Raw genomic sequence first — 20,067 nt, forward strand, 5'->3', positions numbered from 1 at the left:
GAGCTCAGCTGGGATTAGGAGGACAGGGCAGGGGGGTGAGCAGAGGGGAAAGCAGTAGAGGGGGTGGGTGGGGGGGGCAAGTACCAGAATTCTGGCCTCAGCCTACTGCAGCATCACAGAGGGCCGGAGGGAGGCAGCTGGGAAGACGAGTAGGAAGAGGGGAAGAAGAGGGTACAGAGGCACAGGATAGAGGAGGGAAGAGGTGAGGAGAGGTGAAGGCTAGGGGAGATAGGAGAGAGGAAGACTGTGGCTTTAGGCCAAGCTTTGTGTAGCATCATAGAGGGTCAGTGTTAGTGGTACGGTTACAGGGGCTGCTCAAGATCAAACAAGACAATTGCTATACTACACCCAGAGAGAGACTCAAAGACAAAGACAGGCGGACAGGAAGACAGGGAGACAGAGAGAAGGAAAAACTAAGTAACAAAGAAAGGAATTAAATAAGTACCTCTTGCAGAAAAGGATAAAAAAGTCACCAAACTCTACATCAACATTTGAGCTCACAACACAACTACAGCTTAGAGACTATAAGTATGTAAAGTACCTTATTGACACTCACTTAATAACACTAGCAACGGGACAACCGTTTGGCATAAATGTTCCATTAAAAATGCAATTATTTCACAAAGACACAGCCAGGGATTCTGATAATGTGATTTTACTTCCTTCACTTTTATGTGTGAATTTTTGGGCAGCCAATTTTACAAATGAGCACAGAGTCTAATGATCTTGCTTTGGCCCCCGCTGGCTGGTAATGATGTGGAGGGCTAGGTGGATGCTGTGAAGTTGGGAAGGGCACAGTCCAATTTTAACACCCACAAACAAGAAGGGACAGTGGGAGTGCATGTCGGCATGTGTGTACACTTGTAAGTGTTAAACGAAAGACGTCTACAGTATGTTTCAGCCGGGCATCTTTGACAGCAGGTGACTTACTTTTCAATGGAGAGCTTCCTGGTGAGGTTTTTCAAGTAGGCCAGCTCATTCCACACCGCATCACTGTCCTCTTGTCGTAGCTGCCACGGTTCTGCACGCTGCATCCTTCCACCTGGCCTGGACACACACATACACGAAAGTTAAGAAAGACAAAAGTTTAAATGTAGAGGCACGCAAATAAATTGAAGAAGTAGCTTCATTTATGGAACACACACACACATGTAAAGCAAACATGCTAACAAGGGAAAATGTTTGCTACTGTACATTACCTTGCTGCCTCTGGCCAATTCACAAGGGGTAACAAGGCCCCTTAGTCTCACTCTGGTTTTGTTATTCAGTCATCTTTAGCAGTATTCAAATGAGCAGCCTTGACTTTGACATTTCAGTGGCAAATCATGTACACACGTATGCATGTTTGTTAGAGCCCAGGGCACTGCCCGTGCGGCAGGGCGGTGGACCATTCCCTGTGTGCCATGCAAATGTAAATAATGGCAAAAACACACTCGCAAACGAGGTCATTCAAATGTCTACACCTCACTTATGAATACTTAATGACACTTTGTGCTCAGTGGCTGCCCCCTCCATTGAACTTCCCCTTCAACTCACACACACATGTACACACACACACAGACACAGACACACAATGTCCCTGCTGCTCCCAACTGCATCCCCACACACACCCAATTCATCAATCAGTCTTAGTCCAACACATTCGATTCCAATTAGCCTTTCATTTGCAAACTAAAATGGCTTTTAGTGTAAATCCACAGATTGGAAAGCAGCAGGTGAGACGAGAATACCAGTTTTGTCACACGCACCACAGTTTCGCATTTTTACTCAATCAATGCAATAGAGGTGTGAAGAAATGGATTGTGAGGGTCACTGCTATTGCAGAGGGCTCCTTTTCCTGTGGTCATTATTGGCTATGTAGACACAGCCACGCTACGCTAATACTAGTTAAACCCTGGTGCCTGGGAGTTTGAGGCTACTGAGGAACGGCAAATGTTTTCATTTAATACTGCTAATGCCCCTGTGAGCAATTTGGAGCCCTTGAACTTATCCGTAGTGTGTGTGTATGTGTGTGTGTGTGTGTGAGTGTATATGTATGCTATCTTTGGGCTTGGGTTAGTTTCCCAGAGTGCAAAGCTACTTAACGGATAATCTCACTGTACAGTCACAGAGATTGATACACTTTTACTCAATCTACTGCGAGCACACAGCGAATTCAGACTAAACTATCTTAGCACTGCCCAGAGCTGAATAAGTACATGATATTTTACCCACAGCTCTGTTTGAATTGTCTCTGTGTGATTTTCAGGTATGTAGTGTATCAACTGCATTCCTTATGAAAGGTGTATGAAGCTTTATTAAGTCACGGTAAAGCTTTATACATTTTAATTTGTTTACAGTGGGCCTAAAAGCTGTTGAACATGGAGCCATGAGAGAGCTATCTTCTTCAGGCCTCAGTGCTTCCTCCCCTATGGTATCCTAGTTTCCATTATTAAGCAGGAGGAAATAGAGAGAACTTTTCCACGCCGCTGCGGCTAATTGCTCTGATTCAGGGGGAATCTGTTTATGGGCGCAACTTTGATCAGAGTACGGATGCTTTAATAACCTTTAATTTTATTTGCTCACCCCCATCATCCCCAGTCTGATTAAAAAACTTTTTCCCTTCTCTAATATAAATAAGAACTTGGCTTTTTTCTCCCTCTCCTTCATGCCATTTTTGGAAAATATGGCGGTAATAGTGAATGGCAGGGTGGTTTCACTGGGACTGGCCAACTGCTCACCGCCTGCATGCTGATGAGCCAACGGGAGCCTTCGTCTGCCTCGAGATTGGCTGGTAGTTCCAACCTGGGCGGGACTGGCTAATCACACACACTGGTGACGTCACTCAGCAGCTTGCCGTAGAGCAACCAATTGTCTGATTCAATACCTGATTCTGCTGATTAAAGGTGAAGATTGATATGAGGGAAACTCAAATCTGGGAGGTATAGAAAAAAATATGTTAGTTTAACACTAATACATTTTATCTGGTGTACACTCTGTATATGAAATGAAGTACTTGGAAGTATACAGGCATATGTGTGTGGCAGGTATGGAGGGAGACACATCGCAGTCTTATCTTTTGGTCCTGCACACAAAAGGGGAACAAAAACGACCCCCCGCATCTTTCCAAAAAGGCAACAACACAGCATGGAAGCTACAGGGAAATCCCTAACAAGCTCGAAATGCAATGAGACTCGACGCCTATCCCCACTGACTTGTTAGGGCCCTGATTTCCAAGCACTAATGGGAGTATTTAAGTCATTTTCTATTGTCTCTCATTCAGGCTGGCATTACCCCAGTGGGTTTAACAGCTATTTAAGGATGGGGCTTAATGCCAAATGAATGCCAGGATCATAACATTGAGTGACTGGTTGGTGCCATGGAGGGCTCTGACTGAAAAGGGCAAGGCTGCCTATTGCATCAATTTTATGTCAAATCACTCATGAAATATGGACACTGACACAACAAACTTATTATTATGGACTTGCAGTTCTTCTTAGCTCTATTCTCTTAACCACAGCCCTGTTGTATGTCTTATTATACAAACATACATGTTTTCTTTTCACAAAATCCAAGTGTTTGACAAAAGTGCATTATATCACAAGACGGAACATTTCTTTGATAACCTGCTAAAATGTAGAACAGCAGCACAACTGGTGTTGACTCTGAGAGTTTTCTCTCTCTACATCTCTCTGTCTTTGTTCCCACTGTCTCAGACACATGCTGCTGAGCCGCACTGAGCTGACATGAGCCGAGTCGAGCCTAGCGCTCAACACGCTCTCTCTCACTCACTCCACTTTCACACGGGCTCACATTGCACTGCTGTTTTCTTTAATTAACCCAGAGAGAAAACAGCTGACGGGGTCAACACTTTGCTCCCGCGCGGCCACCAAACATATGCACCTTTAGTTACATTTTAAAATGGACTCAATGACGCTGTTGGAGAGAAGAAACAGAGACAGTAAAAGTGGGAAAGAGACTGAGGGAGACAATGGAGAGAACAAGACTCTTATATTAATGACATTTTCCAGCACGTTTTCCGCTTTGTGTAAAAATCCTGTGGTTTCTGGTGAAGATTCAGGAAATAGCCCTCCCCCCTCCTCCTCCCTCCGCAGGCCTTCTCAAACACCTTGCACCCCCCAGGACCAGACACCTCCAGCCTCTGGCTCTCACATCCTAATGAACGCTGAGGGAGAAGAGACGCAGAAGCGCACACACACTTGGCACAAAACGGCCCAAATTGACTGGGCTTAAAACCTCAGAGCTTTTCAAAGGCAAAGGAAGGAATTTCTCCCACTTTCCCAAATCCAGCACTCAGGTCTTGTCAGACAACATGTGGAGAGCAATGAGGCCCTAAGACTATTTGTGAGTGGTTTCAGAGGGTTGTAGCATTTCACAAGGGCTTTTAACATAAGGCAAGGTGAGTAATGTGCTTTGAAAGATCTCTAACTGACTGATGCTGGGAGGAACTGGAAGTTTTCCAAGTTACTTTGTATATTCACAGACTCTACTGTGTGTTTTAATCAATTCCTGTGTATTGTGTGATGTGTACAATATTTGTTTTGTCACATTTTTTCCACAGTGTTATGTGACCACAGTTTGTTACCGTGTACTCACAAGCCACTTGATTTCTCCATCTCTTTCAGCTGGTCTCTGACTGTCTTGTAGTTTTTCTGAATAAGAAGCAGGCGTTCACGGCGTTTGTCGTGAGCTCTCTTCAGCTCTTCATTCTCCTCGATCTGCAAGGAACACAGAAAAAGGAAGATTTTTTAGTCCAAAAGTTGTACATGTCAATTAAAACATAACTTAATTGAAAAAGGGAGTCAGCTTCAGGTACTCACTGGCACAGTAGTGTGGCAGGGAAGTTGAGAAAAGTCCCTCACCGTCTACATATTTAACACTTTTACCTGACAGAAACCAGCAGGTTCAGATTCCTTTCTCTCTTCACCTTGCTCCCTGACAAGTGCACGGACTGGGCAACTGAGACATCATTACAGGACGACATTTACATGACGAGTCAACGGGGCCACAGAGCACAAAGCAGGCATATACACACACACGCACACACACAGCAAAGAAAGTCACTCACTGGAGTTACCAAGTGATGACCCACACGTGTTGTGTTGGTTGGGGGTGCAGCGGTGGGTTTGTTGCTGACACTGTTGTTGACAGCTATTAAAACACAGCCAGATTGGGCTCCGGCTTTAAAGAAGGAGTAAGAGAAGACAACATATAGATTTTTCTTGTCAGGGGCACCCCTCCTCCCCATCACACTGACCTTAACAGCGAGGGCGATGGAGAAAACACTCTCAACAGGCAGGACAAACAGAGGTGGAAAGAGAGCAAAGGAGGAGAGAAAGGCAGCTGATGAAAATGGAGCAAAGAGAAAGAGAGAACAGAGAAACTAGAAAGAGAGGAAGGAGAGAGAGCACGGCAAAAGATAAAGTGAAAGGAAGAGTGCAGGACAGGTTTCTGCTTGAGTGGCCAGGGCTAGGGAGAGTTGTCGAGCGCTTTCTGAAGGGAAGGAGCTTGTTTACTGCTGATATGACACGGCTGCCCTGCAGAGAGGGAAATGCGAGCCCTCAGCCCTGTTATTATTAACAAGGACAAAGAGAACAGAGAGAGCACACAAACATGCACCGGACACACAACGGGTGTGCCCGCACACACGCACACGCACACACACACACACACACACACACACACACACACACACACACACACACACACACACACACACGATACAAACTCACACTGCCAATGTGACAAGTATGGATTTTCCCTAGTGCGGATTATTCACAGAGGACATCTGCAAGACATCCTCTGCCCCTTCAAGCTGCCCCCAACCTCTCAAAAACAAGGCTCTAATGAAAGGGGCCAGATCAGGGCAGTGTTAACTGGTGGAACTAGGAGCTGGGGGAGGACACAGAAGAGTTGAGTCTGACTGATGGAGGGTGGGGGGGCAGAATGGAGCAAGTGGCAGGGCATTAGCCACATCATGGCTTCCCAGGCTCCTTATAGAGCTTCCCCTGGGCAGCCCAGCTCTGGTCATCAGGCCACAGACCCTTGCCCACAGATCAATACACCCCCTTACTCAGCCAGCATACACATCTGTGGACGTTCTCAAGCTGAAAAATAATTACACAGCAACAGCTACTGTTTACTTGAAAGTGTGCGGAAGAGAAAAAAAAAAAAGCAGGCCATTATTATGAGAATTGTTTGTTTGTCTGCTGCTGTTAGCTGCTAAGGTCAACATGTCAATGGTACAGGCTGGCGTACCCAATTTGAAAGGCATTCTGTTGGAAAGAATTGGATAGGATCAACTGGAGAACAACGGAGTGGACACAGTGAAGTACTCTACTTTAAGATGCTGGAGGTGAGGTCTCAACTGTAGCTGATGGAGGGCATGTTGGTCAATGCCAGATCCAAGAGCTAAATCATGCTCGAAACTAATGCCCTCATTATTGTGGTCACAGATTTGAGTTGCCAATCCACAGCCTATCTGTGAATACCTTTGCTAAATGCTCCTCGACTGACAGACACGTAAATGGCACTATTAACTAAGACAGCCATGCGTGTTGTCTGAATCTACTGTGAGCATTGATGTCTGACTAGGTGTCTGCCAGTGATGTAATTCAGACACTTCAGATCTGACAAGAAAATGATGCTTAATGTGTTCTTGCGATTGTGTTCAAAGGGAGATGACCTCTGCATAATCACTCACTTGATGGTCAGCCTGAAAGATGGAAAGGATAAGGAAAGACAAGAAGGAAGACAGCTTTAGGGGAGAGTCCAGTGGACTGCTGACATAAAATAAAAGAGAAAAAGTCAAATTTTGAGACCTTAAAGGCATAGGGGAGAGGTCAAAATTAAGTATACTTTGCTTGCAGTGAATTTGACAGACAGAGGGGAAAAAAGACATGAGAATGAAGAATAGTGGGAGAAAGACGTCACAGAGCATGTGAAGGTTAAAAGACCAATAAAGCTGATTCGTTTACGGGAAAAAAAAACCCTGCTGCATCCACTATCACCAGAGCAGCTCCTCTCCCGCTGCTTCACTGCCTACGCACGCTCTGTTTGTGTACGCACACATACGTAAATGTGTATGTGTGTTTGAAAGACACTGTAAAAGAAGGTCATAGAGGAGGCAGGCACGGCACTCGTGCAATTGAACCCTTTGGAGACTGGGACTGTTACAGTGCTGGAGACCTTCCTACAACCCAGCAGCTGATAGCAGCAATCATATGCGAGATAGTGGCCGGAGCAACAAGCAGCTCCATTAGTCCTGTCTAGTGCCCCACACTATCAGCTGGACACCACCAGCCCATTGAATGTGCCATGTTCAGCAAAAAATAACCTCAAGTAGTTCAAAGTCACTGGCAGTCAAAAGCCACTCTCATGTGGGAAAAAACATTGAGACAGACGATCAATTCAGAAAAGGCATAGAGAATGCTGTGGGCAGCAGGAAATAAAGGACATACAGTTAGACGCAAAGAAGAGTTGGGGATAAACAGATTAAAGTAGATGGGAGAAAATGAGAGGACATTATGTGTATTCATCTAGTTACCTTCAATTGCAACATTTCCTCAAGGTCTTGGATCCTCTGTTCTGCTCCTCTTCCCCTCCTACTACCCAATTCCACACTGCTGGCTGGGGACAAAGACCTGGACCGCTGCACAGGTGCACCCTGGGACAGGTAAGCAAAGAAGCACTGGGGTGAGAACTACTTGAGCGCACTTCACTTTACACACACCGGCACAAACCCATGCAACAATTAACATCTGTAGAAGCACTGAGTGAATGCCAATAATGGAATTATCCATGTTCACTCCATTCCCCTCTCACCTTGAGTAAAACATGCACATTGTCTTCTTCGGTACACACATACGCACGCACAAACGAACGAGCTACCAGAGGAATAAAGCAAGCTGGAGCAGCAGCCTGCAGAAGCTGAAGGGAGGAGGTTCAGTTTTGTGTGTGTGCGTGTGTGTGTGTGCGTGTGTGCGTGTTTGGAAGCGGGAGTTGCAAGCTGAGAGCGGCAAAGGTTTCTCCCTGCGACTGGCTAATGAGTATGTTCATTTCCATTTACATTGTTTCTTTGACAATAATGATGTCCCATTAGGGGAGACTAAAGGGGCTATAGATTCCAGAATGTGCTGGGCTTCATTACAAGAGGTGGGCAGGGAGGCCGCTCTAATTGCTCTACTAGGGGCCTCCAGGTTACACTTGATAGGACAACTGGAAGAGCCGCCGATTAGGAGAGGGGGGGCCGTTTGCTAGCCGGCCTCTTCTGTAGAAATAAATAAAGAAGTGGAGAAGTGCTTGGGCCGCACTGTAGAAAAGCAGTGGGAACAATATGCTAGTGGAATATGAATATGAGAGGATATGAGGCCCCCTGCAGTGCCAGGCAGGGCTGACCAGATGGCAGGCTAAAATATGCAGTGCGACTAAACGTACAACAGTCCTTGGGCTGGAGTGGAAGAGGAGTAGAGGAAGAGGGAGGAAGTGTATAATATGATAGTGGATCAATAAGCCTTGTCTCTTGAAAAACGAGCTTTGTTGTCCACTAAAGTTATACAGATTAGATTTCAGATCAGGTTGATTTGTTGACACCTGTGGGTACTGGAAGTCACAGCAATGGATTTGAACAATTCAGGTCCCAGTGGTCAATTCAAAATGATACATGTGTCAACCACTGGGCGCAGCAAACATCTTGAGGACCTACTCAGCAGAGCAGGAGAAACTCAAATTTATTTATTTATTTTTTTACAGTGAAGCCAAACAGACTTACCCATTTTCCACCAAATTAGCTGGTACTGATCAAGTTTCTTAGAACCTTGATGCTATCAAGTGAACCAGTCCATGTTTCCACCAGTTTTGCTCAGTCATTGTAATCAAGGAAGCATCACCAGAGGGCATTGCACAAGGCACAACTTTTAGAATATGACATGCCGACTTCAGTCCAGCAAGATACTGAATCCCAAATTGCTCCTGATGAGCAGGTCGGCACCTTGCATGGCAGCCTCTGAAATCAGCGTATGAATGTGTGTGTGAATGGGTGAATGTCACAAGTGTTGTAAACAATTTCCCATGTTGGTGAAAAAAGTGTGGGTTGTAGCGATTAATATCAAAAAGTTGTTCAAGAGTCTACTGAACAATGTCTATGAATAATTTTCTGTGAATTCATTGAATGTCGGTATGCAATTTGAATCCAGCATGGGAGAGGGCGAACTGTGCGAGTAACAGTGAAAACTACTAAGGCAATCAGAAAGTGCAAATGTTTAGATTATAACAACAATAAGTACACATTAGTCTCTGTAACAAACATTTGCCTGTGACAAACATTTCTAAGTACAGTATGTTAGTGTGACCGGGAATGTGCCCTTGGGCAACAGTTGACTCCAGTGACCTGGTATGCCCGGTTCTCCTATCATGCCAGCATGTGTGCCAACCATGTGTTCTAACTCAGTCTTAATGACTCTATGCAACTAATTAGCAGATTGATCTGCATATTCCTGATGAGTGGCAGGCCAACTGGCTTAGCCCGTATGTGCATGGGGAAAACAGAGAGGCCAAAAGGGGAATCCAAATCAACTAAAAGGCCTAAACTTAAAAGTAAAGATGACCAACTATAAAGCAAGATTTATTGAGGATGTATTCTTAACATGTTTTCAGATAGAAGCACATTTTGGGTAAGATTGATTTAACAACGAGCTGAATATTCCACCATAAGTGTTTCTCTGTATGTAAAAACCAGAGGAGAAAAACTGCAGTGGGCTTTGTCTACAAGGAGTTCAGAGGAAAATGACATCGCGACACTGACAAATGACTTAGATTTGCTGCAGATGTTCTCTCTGGTCCAGTTGGACGCCTGTCTGCCGTAGGTTCAGAAGACACATGAATGCCTTCTGTTTAGCGGGAAGCTCTATGTTGTGACATTGTTGTTAATGTTCCACAAGACAGGCTTGAAAGATAAAAAACAGAACACGAGGCAAAGAAAGATGTGCCCGCTGTCTACCTCAGCTCGGCAGCTGGTTGGCGGCCGTGACCTGACCTGTGCATCGCACCCTGTAATGGCTCTGCAAACATGAGAGTGCAATGCAGATGGAGGGGAGGAGGTCATACGGTAGGAGGGAAATGAGGAGAGCGGCCTGTATCTAAACAGAGTCTGTATGCAAGCAAGAGTAAAACTCTTATTTACTGAGGGGTCAGTGTCACTGGCTGTAAAGCAAAGAAGAAACATTTCATCGACTGCCTCGCTCCTCCTTTCACCTCTCCTCCTCCCTCTCTCACTCCATCTCCCAGAGAGAGGGGTCACTGTCATCAATGGGCTTCTTTATGATTGCAGCAGAGTGTCATGTGCGTCTGGAGCTCTCAAAGCTGAACTTGTTCAGGTTCCCGGATGAATAGGAATGTTATACACTCGCACATAAGCATAGGATAAGACACAGTCATTGATCACTACACATCAACATGTAAACACATGGGTGCACACATAAACACTAAGCGGATGTAAACCGTCGCCCAAAAAAATCTATTAAAAAGAAGGAAAAAAATGCAAAAGACCATGTAACGCTGCCAAACAACTACGACTAATATAAGAGCAGGTAACATGAGAACTGAAAGTTGCAGGTAAACAACATGGTGGGGTGCAGCTCCTACAATAAATCCAGCTCACAAACACAGCACAGAGTAAAGGTGACACTCTGCAGTATGCAAACTTTTTGACAAACATTGGGTTGCAGGGTAGCCCCAGTTCTGAGAGCTGAGTGAGGTATCTCGAAAAGGTTCCACTACCACCTGATGGGCAGAGACCAATCACCTGAATTGTATTGGCCTACTCATTCCCCTTTAAAACCGTCCTCTGCCCCAAACACGGTATACTCAAGCAGATTTATTCCATATGCCCCAACATATACAAGCAGGGCTCAGAGAACTGTAACTGAATGTTCTGTCTCAAACCTCACTATGGGAGCCCAGGACAGTCAAAACCAAATCATCTCCTCCAAGGCTATTACACAACTACAATGAAGACACATTAAAGACTACGGACACCAATGAAGATGCAATCAGGTCAAGATGGTAAAACTGAATAAACTTGTGTAGCAATGCCAAGCTTGCAGCAGCACAGATATCCCCCTTAGAAATGCCCCTGAACAGGGCTCATAAGGTTACCATCCCCTGGTGGAATGAGCCCCCTGCAATGCTTCTCAGTCTGAGCTGGTTACCTTTGATAGCCACTCCTCCCTCACTCTGAGCAGAACCGGAGCTGAGCTGCAAATCTTCAATCCTTAGTGAAAAAGGGAGAAACTGTGCATTTCCTCTAGATCAGAAGAGATCTATAGATGGCAGCTTGAACCTCTCCCACACTAGGAAATCTGCTCCACTGTTTAACACACCAGGAACATGTGTTGCTGCCCTGCATCATCGGTCATTGAGGGATTGGCGAGCCCTAGATCGTCATTGCCAGCAATTTCCAAGCCAGAGTAGCCGTTGATGGAAATTCTGTGCCAAATAGGTTGATCCCAATAAAGCTATTTATATGGGGTAAACCTCAATAAACTTAACTTTTCTTGTTCACTGATAAGTCAATTCACTTTCATTCATTATTTAAACTATTTTTCTTTATTTACAGTGACCAGTTTAAGACAAATAGTCAAATGTGAAATGTCACTGTGAACTGCTCGTCACCTCAGCCGATAAGCACAGTTCACTTTAGGCACTTACTGAAAGAGCTGCAAAGTGTGTCCTTGGTGGTAGCATTGGGCCGCACAGAGGATTCATTTCAACAGCTTTTGACCTTGCAGATTGGTGTTATTGTTTAAATGGAGTGTAATGAAGCAAAACTGGTTTATGGTTTCTTTGGAGCATCGTCATATTTGGATATTAAGCAGCCAACAGTGACGCCTACTCAAAATGTTCAGGTTTTTAATAACAATTAGGTTTATCATGATTTATGTACTTAAGTTTTACAACTGTTTGACTTGGGGGAGTGGGGGAGTAGGATAATCAAATGATGGCTGAAGAGATGAAAATGACACTGGACGCTGGATGACTGGAGAATGTTAGTCCACCCCCACTGTAGCAGAGATGACTGCTTTGCAATTATCATCACTCAGGGAATGAAAGATGAAAGTTTTCAAAATGAAACTGTACTGTAAAAAAACTGAACAAAAAATAATCACAGTCAGGAACATTAAATTTAATTATAGCCTCATTCAATTTAAAGCTGTTTCCCTGTCAATCCTACTCCATTTTTCATCTGAATTTGTGTTGTAGAAAAATTCATTACTGAATAAAATAAAAAAATATTGATTTGAAAAAATATTCAACTGATAAATGTTTTAGTTAAATGGTTCCATGAGCTGGATATAGTAAAACTTGCAAGTTTGATTCAATCTCTGTGGACTCAATACAATTGATATGTGTGCACATGGTCAGGTTTTAAGGTTCAGGTAAGGGTTAAGCTAAGTGTCCAGAAGTTCTGAAAAGGTATTGAAAAGGGTCCAAATACTGAATTCTAAAAATGAGTTTAAAAAAAAGAAAAAAAAAAGACTCTTTTGATGGATTAGTTTCAGTTGGTATCTATTGAAAAGGACAGCATGCGCACACTGTGTTAGACACACTGATTTAAACATTTAAATGCGATTATGATTCATGTTTTTATTCAGCATAAAAAGGTATCAAAAATGTATTGTGTGAAAAATACATTATAGTCCCACTCTAATTGAAAGTATCGGCACTAGGATCAAATTTGGCAAGTTTCTTAATAATTAATAGGTGCATAACAACAGTGTCTGTGTGTGTGTGTGTGTGTGTGTGTGTGTGTGTGTCCTAGGGCAAACACAGCACAGCCTCCAGAACAAGGAAGCGCATCAAATGATGTCAATACTGTTTATTTATTTTGTACAAAATAATTACATGACATGTATAAACTGCCAGAACAGGAGTATCTCCACTGAAGCCATAATGAGGACAGCTGTATAAATCAAACAATGTGTCTTCAGGCCAGCTTTGGAGTGAGTGAGGCCATCTAGAAACATGTCCTGCCAAACTTATGAGTGGAATACTGAGAAGATCAAAAGCTTCTTTCTTGTTCATAATGTACTGCTGAAGCGGTAAATTAGCCAGTGCCTGAGCCCAAGGCATGCGTGAAACCAGCAGCACACGTCGGCCTGGTCACAGTAGGAGGGGCATCTGTGTGCATGTGTGTGTGTTGGGGAGTTCAGGACAAAGGTTGGCAGAGGCAGGGTCTGATAAATCACATGATTCTCAACAGACCATTTCCTTCATATCCCTTCTCTGTGGCTTTGATCTAATCTGAGCGAAGTGGTAACGGATAAGTGTGAGCATGTTAGCTGCTCACCCACATGCTGTCTTTGTCATAATTGGCGGTAGTGTGTGCAAACCTACCTGCTGTCTTCTGACGGAACTGGTGGATCTCCATTGAAGGGTCTTATCCTCTGGCCTGGGATCTGAGCCTCGGGTGGAGGCCCCATCAGAATCAGGGCTAGACCTCTGAGCTGCACCATCAACCTGCTCTGACACTGCTGCCTGTAGAAAAGACAGACAGTGCATGTGTTTGCGTTTGATAAACGGGAAAGAGACCAAAAAAAAAAGTGACAAAAAAAAATAAGACGGATTTCTGAAAATATGTCCAACATGTGACAGATTCAACTGGACGATGATCTCATGTGGGTAGGAAAAGTAATGAACCATAATCTGGACAAGTCATGATGTCTCGAAAAGGTTTTTGTTGGCTATTATAAAAAAAATTAAATAAACAAAAAATTAAAAAACAAACTAGAATGGCACTCAGTAGAGCACATGCCTCCATCAAGGTCGAACATCCCCCTTTTGTTCTCATTCTTAATTACAAGCCACCTCAATAAGCCTGATTTTTTTCATCAACATCCATGCATCATTCCCTGAGAAGTTAACAAAATGTCAACAACAAAAATTCCCTATCTTGCAAAGCTTTGTGAGACAAAAATCCAATTAATCAGGTCTGTTATGGGCTGAGATCCAAGTTTCATGGGAATCTGTTCAGTAGTCGGAATGTGCAGTATACTAACTATTTATTTTCATCACATTTTTAATGACAATTGTTGACATGCACTTTAAATGCCTGCCTGGACTGTGATGACGTTGACGATGGGTCGATCTGATGTGTTCTTAAATGTGTCTATATGTTATTTGCTCCACCACAAACTGCCTCTCAGCGGACATTAAAGTTTTGTCTATGAAACTATATTTCTACCTTTGATTGAATCAACAGCAGTTGTCAAAATGAATTCAGATGAAATGCAGTTTGTCCTCATGATATTTTCATTCACCAAATATGTCGAATCAATAACCAGATGTGTCATGTGGCACTGGGACAGCTGTCTACCGCCTCTAGCATTGTGGCGAGTGTGCTATCATAGCTACACCTATTTATCAGTGTCTATTAGCCAGCATCTGCACAACTCAGCACACAGCAGGGACTACCAAAACAAACTGAAGGGGACAAGGATAAAGAGGAGGGCCCACCCACAGAGGGGTATATTGTGATGCACACACACCACTAATGTATAGACTCACACATGTACATTCCCTTAATGCAACCGTGCAAGTATTGATTTTATAATGTCCATGTCACCTAAATGTGACATTCTCTCTCCTTACTTTTGCTGCTGCTGCTGCTGCTGTTATGAACAGCCACCTTTCATTGACGTGTGTTCACAGGATGGATGGCTTTAGACACAAACACCCCTTTTCCAAGTCCTTTTCCTTGAAGTTAACACTCACCAACATACCTCTCGTCTTCATCACCATATCGCATCTATTCTCACCTTTCTTTTCTTAAGTCCTTAAATAAAAGGTGTGAAACACTAAAAAAAACTAAACAAACAGCATCACCTGCTGCTTTCAACAACACTTCTGTGCAACACATCAAATCAAAGCCTTTTGACAAACAGAGGCCTTCACAACTGTGCTGTACGAGGTGGCCAGGTAGTGAAGAAAACCGCACAGGATGTCATCACCTTTTTTCCAACGAGTCCTGATTGCATTATCAGAAACCTGGCATCTGGGCGTGACCTTGTTAACTGCCAGGGTAATCAACTTTAACCAAAGGGGAGGAGAGGGGATGATAAATTATTAGTGAGGAAGATTTTGTTCATGTTTTATTAAATTGGCCTGTCAAAGGGGGTTGGTCAAATTATCTGGGGCCTCGTTTATTGGAGGCCAGCCATATTGGCGCATCTGTTACAATTATTTATAATTTCTAGGCAGTCAGGAGGACGGACTGGGTTTTTCGGCATCAGCCACATAAAGCAATTTGGAAATTAACTGATGCTGGAGTGTCTGACTTTTTTTTCCCCTCTCAGAGTCTCTCTCATCCCCATCCTCATTTTCATCCAGCACAAAACAGAAAAACTGGGAAACTGTGAGACAGTAAAGGAGCAAAGATGTAAAAGAGAAAAAATAAACATATTACAAGCAGCTTATTGAAAGCAATAGACAGGGAGAGAGCATGAGATTGAAAGGGAAGAAGAGAGCATGCAGGTGCAGGGGGAAAAAAAAGAGCAAGAGATAGAGGGGGAGGCTGAGGGAGGGAGGGGGAAAAAAAAGAGAAAAGCCGGTCTTGGTAATTACTGAACACGATTAGGTTCTTGGGGGAACTTGTCTGGCACTCACAGCCCTCGCTGGTGAGGATGCGGCAGGCAGGACCATATGGAGGGAGGCTTGTGATTGTGCTCCCTGAAGCTCGTGACCCGTCTGCTGCCGAGCCCTTGAGCTGAATGTGAAATGAGACTTGCCAGGCCTAATGTTCTACACATGCACCATTTATGCCACAAAACAAATCTGATCACTGTTAATTATGTAGCAGCTATAATCAGGAGGGGCTCTGCCACACACACACAGACACAAACACACACACGACTACATGCATACGCAAACACATGCTCATACAATCACATTCTGTGGAGGGACAGCATTTGTGAAAGTGATTGGATAGGCTTCAGAAGTCAGGGCAGGAAGGTGCGTGGCCCCCCACCAGGCCAGGTGCACTTTGTATTCAGGATGGTGATTCTTCAAAGAGTGTGTGTGTCTGAGTGTGTGTGCATATATGTATGAGCGTGTACTAACTGGCAGTGCAGTAAAGAGGGACTTTATAGAAGGACAGCGCGCAGTGAGTAGGATGTAGGGTGCGTGTATGTTTTCGTGTGCGTGTACACAGCCCTGAGTCCTCCCACACAGTCTGTTTGACCCGAGTGTATGTGCTTGAACGAGCGGGCGCAAGTATCTGCAGCGGCACATGGCTGTGCTTCATTAATGAGGCGAGCTGTGCTGCACAGAGGTTCTCATCTAATGAGAGCAGTTGAGCTGGTAAAACACACCACTGGAGTCCATGTCATTAGTATGTCTCTGGCCCTGGACGTGGCCCGGCTCCAAACACACGCTCATACACAAACTCATGATGACAACAGTATTCACTGATAACATACTCAGCATACACATGATAAGTGGTTGACAAAAATAGCAGGATATGCCATAAAATATTCATCCATCTAACATTTTTAAGCATTATTTCAAAGTTTAACCTTGTTTATTTTCATATGTTAAGGATAACATTTCAACATACACTAAGAGAGGCCTTGACAGTTAAGCTAAAGGACTGAAGAGCAGAATCGAAACAAGACCCACGTCAAAGAGAATCCAAAAATATATGACTTACACAAGCTTTCCTACACATTCGCCTGAACATCAGCAGAGAAAGATTAAAAGCACCCTCTATCCTTTCACTGTTCTAAGATGCACTGAAAAGGTCATAAAAAGTAAAAAGCGGAGTTATATACAGTACATAAAAAAATACACAAGAAAACCCTCTGGCTGACTCTATTCTGTTTGTTGATGTCTTGGTTGAAAAAATCATTTCAGTGTTTCTTTGTAGCAATTCATCGTTTTCACTTGATGGTTGTTATTAATGATGATGATGATCAAAAGAAGCACCTCACCTAAGCAAAACGTGACCCGGCAAAGAGGTGGGTGTATTTACACGCGTATGTGTGTGTGTAACTAGCACTTTAATTATACATCTAAAAGCGTTTAGATTGGCTAACATAAATAACAAGCCAGAAGCAGATGTTAAAAACCATCTCAACAAGCTGAGGGAGATGCACCATGTGGGCTTCTTTCAATTTATAAAAAAAAAAAAATAAGAAGGGAAAAAAGCGTGGGCATCTCGGGAAATGTTACTTCCGTGCTTAAGGTTTAGTCTATAAAACTCAAATGAGGGACTTCAACATGTTAACAACATTTGTGTATTGCATGATACAACCAAGTAACTATGCCTGTGAGGCTGAATTCAGACAAAATCAGACGTGACAGCGATTTGTGAGGGGTTATAAGGCAGTGTGGGGACACACAACTGGGACTGTATCATTTGTTTGGACCTCCGCCTGGATAGCGGCTCACAGCTTCAGAAACAGTAACTCTTTCTCCATCCGCAACAGGTTTGCAGAGTATCTATCCTCCCGTACTGGTGCTGTCTCCCTCTAGCACAATGTTGTTTAAAGCACAATAGAAACAGTGAGAAATCTGGAGGAATCGCTGAATATGTGAGCGTGTGTCATTTTTTGGCCTATATGACGGTATCTGTTTCACCCTGACACCAAATGTGTCATGCCAACCAGCACTTATAAGAAAATATGAAAAACCTTTACGTAAAAGTATTATTTTAATAGCACATATTTATAATGTCATTTCTATATTTTTTGCGTAAACAGCATGAGCTACAATACTGTGTTGACCAATTGTTGGTTTATGTGACTGATCACCGCTCTGTAACATTGGGTTGCATTTCTCCAGAACTTGATTCTGTTTTAACTTTTTGCCGCACGGCTTCTGTGTTTTTTTCCTGCAAACACTGCAGTCTTTGCACCGCCGCAGCCTGAGCCTAAATGCACCAACCCACACTTAAAATGCATGGGAGGACTGGCGTTTTCCCTGCAAGGCCTGATTTGGTCTGAGTGACACTATGAGATGATGAAGCAAGCGCATGATTCCTCCATTCTTTGGCGGACAGCTGTGGTATGTGGGATGACTTGGCCATAATAAGATATTATATCTATGAGAACTACTGTATTTAATAGTGTGAAAACAAGTCTTTTCACTGAATAGATTTGGACTTGTCATTGTTGGAAAGGCACATGTGTTACTAATAACATCATGATGGCTCTGTTCTATTCAAGGGTCCCAGTGTGACAGTGAGCCAGCATGCACATTACCAGGACCCTGAAACTAAAGCAGCAAAATGGAATTCAGCTACCAGTAATTTTATAATCTACACCCGTGCTTTTCCTACTGTGACATGTTAAAACGCCCTCTGTGGAAAATGCCCTATTTTACATTGAAAAAGTTTCAGTAAATGTTTTTATAATTTTCTCTTAAATTTATGAAACTTTTCTGGAGTGAATGAACTTGCCTAATTTCTCCTTTCCAATGCTGATGAGAGAATAACCAGTGCTTTGAATGACTGCCCACACAATTAACAACTTACCACTCATTTACTGTGGTTCCAGAAAGCCTGAGGTCTGCTATGGATTCTAATGTTGGTCTTTAATCACAGCACAGCTCTGACAATAGCCAAACACTAGACTGCTATAAACACAATGATGCAGTTAGGGAGATAGTTGTAAATGATTAAACGTTCACTCTAGCTAGTTTTTCGTCCACTAATGAGGGCTCTTCCCTGCATCTAGATTGCGATGGTGACCACCCAACCTGGCAACCCAAACCTCCCCAACCCTGGCATTTTGTTCTGACTGCATCACCTTGTGCGTGGGGGTCACCCAGGTGCCTGATGATCGGCCAGGCCCTACAGCTAAAAGATCAGGGCATGGGGCCATTTCCAGTCTGACATTATGGAGATGTCTCACTGTTTTACAGTACACACACACACAGACACAAACTGAAACACAAACATAATACAAAACCCTCCTGAAAATACAACTCAAGTAGTGCTGAAACAATCTAGTCGATTTGAGACATCATAGTTTAAACTGACTCATCGTATTAGCTTAAACTGATTAATCGTTTAAGCTATGACGCAAAAGCTGAACACACACACTTTTGGTTCCAGCTTCTTTAATATGACAATTTGCTACTTTTTTGGTAAAAAATGAATTTAACCTAGGACTGGTCAATGGATCAAATTTTATTTTTTTAATTACAAATTTGGCTTCCATAGATTAATCAAAACAATATTCAAGATAAAACATTATTGTTCTACATTTCGTTTTTTAATGATGCCTTTGTTTTTTCTTCTATTAGAAGAAAGCGCATGACAGCTTGCAGTGCACGTATTGGCTCTCCACAGTGAGAACTATGTGTGCATTATATGACCAGTGATGACAGTGTAACGCTGGTCGTAAAGCACGTTGAATACTGAATGCGTTAGAAGAAACTCAGATATATCACAGAGATAGAACCATATAAAAGGCTGCTGTAAATACTTTTTATTTTCATCTATTTTCTTCTATTTTTTCTTCTAAAAATTAAGGAAATGAGAAGTTTTTTGAAACTTAAGTAAATATCTGCTGTTTCCAAAGTCAGTAATGAATCATGTTAAATAATCATGATCTCAGTGTTGTCCAAAATAATTGTGATTTTGATTTTTGCCATAATCGAGTCGCCCTAAATCAAACCGAACATTTTAAAAATCCCAATAAAACTCCACGGCACTCACATTTCTATGATGTCCATGTGCGTCCTTATCCAAAGAGAAACGTAAACAAATTCTATTTGGCCTCAGGAAGCGTTCCTACCCTTTGATGGGCATTAAACAGACAAAACCAATTGTTTTTTTTAATTCTTTTACAAAACATGATGAAAACAATTAACAAATTAATCTATGATAAAAATGGTTGTCGATTAAGAACTAATGTAGGAACAAGAATTATGTTTTTATATCTGTTTTTTAAAAAATGTATGTAACCATAATTTTTTAACCTAGTGCTGCAGGTTAATGATATAGGAGTTAATAGTGTCCAAAAAACACAGCATAACTCATTAACTGACAGCAGGGCAAAACCGTTTGGT

At 43.0% G+C, this 20,067-nt stretch overlaps 1 protein-coding gene across 4 annotated transcripts in view; it reads right to left on the reverse strand.

Moving 5' to 3' along the window:
* The window catches only part of cntln (centlein, centrosomal protein), an 87,378-nt gene that overhangs the window by 49,747 nt on the left and 17,564 nt on the right, over window positions 1-20,067 (reverse strand). For all 4 annotated transcript variants that reach the window (XR_014623435.1, XM_084364634.1, XM_084364636.1 and 1 more), the window contains 4 exons: window positions 13,393-13,533; window positions 7,547-7,666; window positions 4,597-4,718; window positions 931-1,047 (listed from right to left, as the gene is read on the reverse strand). Coding sequence is in view for 3 of the 4 variants with exons in the window: in XM_084364634.1 (XP_084220760.1) it covers window positions 931-1,047; window positions 4,597-4,718; window positions 7,547-7,666; window positions 13,393-13,533 (500 nt within the window). In the remaining variant the exon portion in view is untranslated. The remainder of the gene's footprint in view (window positions 1-930; window positions 1,048-4,596; window positions 4,719-7,546; window positions 7,667-13,392; window positions 13,534-20,067) is intronic.

This window comes from Pagrus pagrus (genome assembly GCF_965226575.1).
Source record: "Pagrus pagrus genome assembly, chromosome: 2".
Taxonomy (NCBI): Eukaryota; Metazoa; Chordata; class Actinopteri; order Spariformes; family Sparidae; genus Pagrus; species Pagrus pagrus.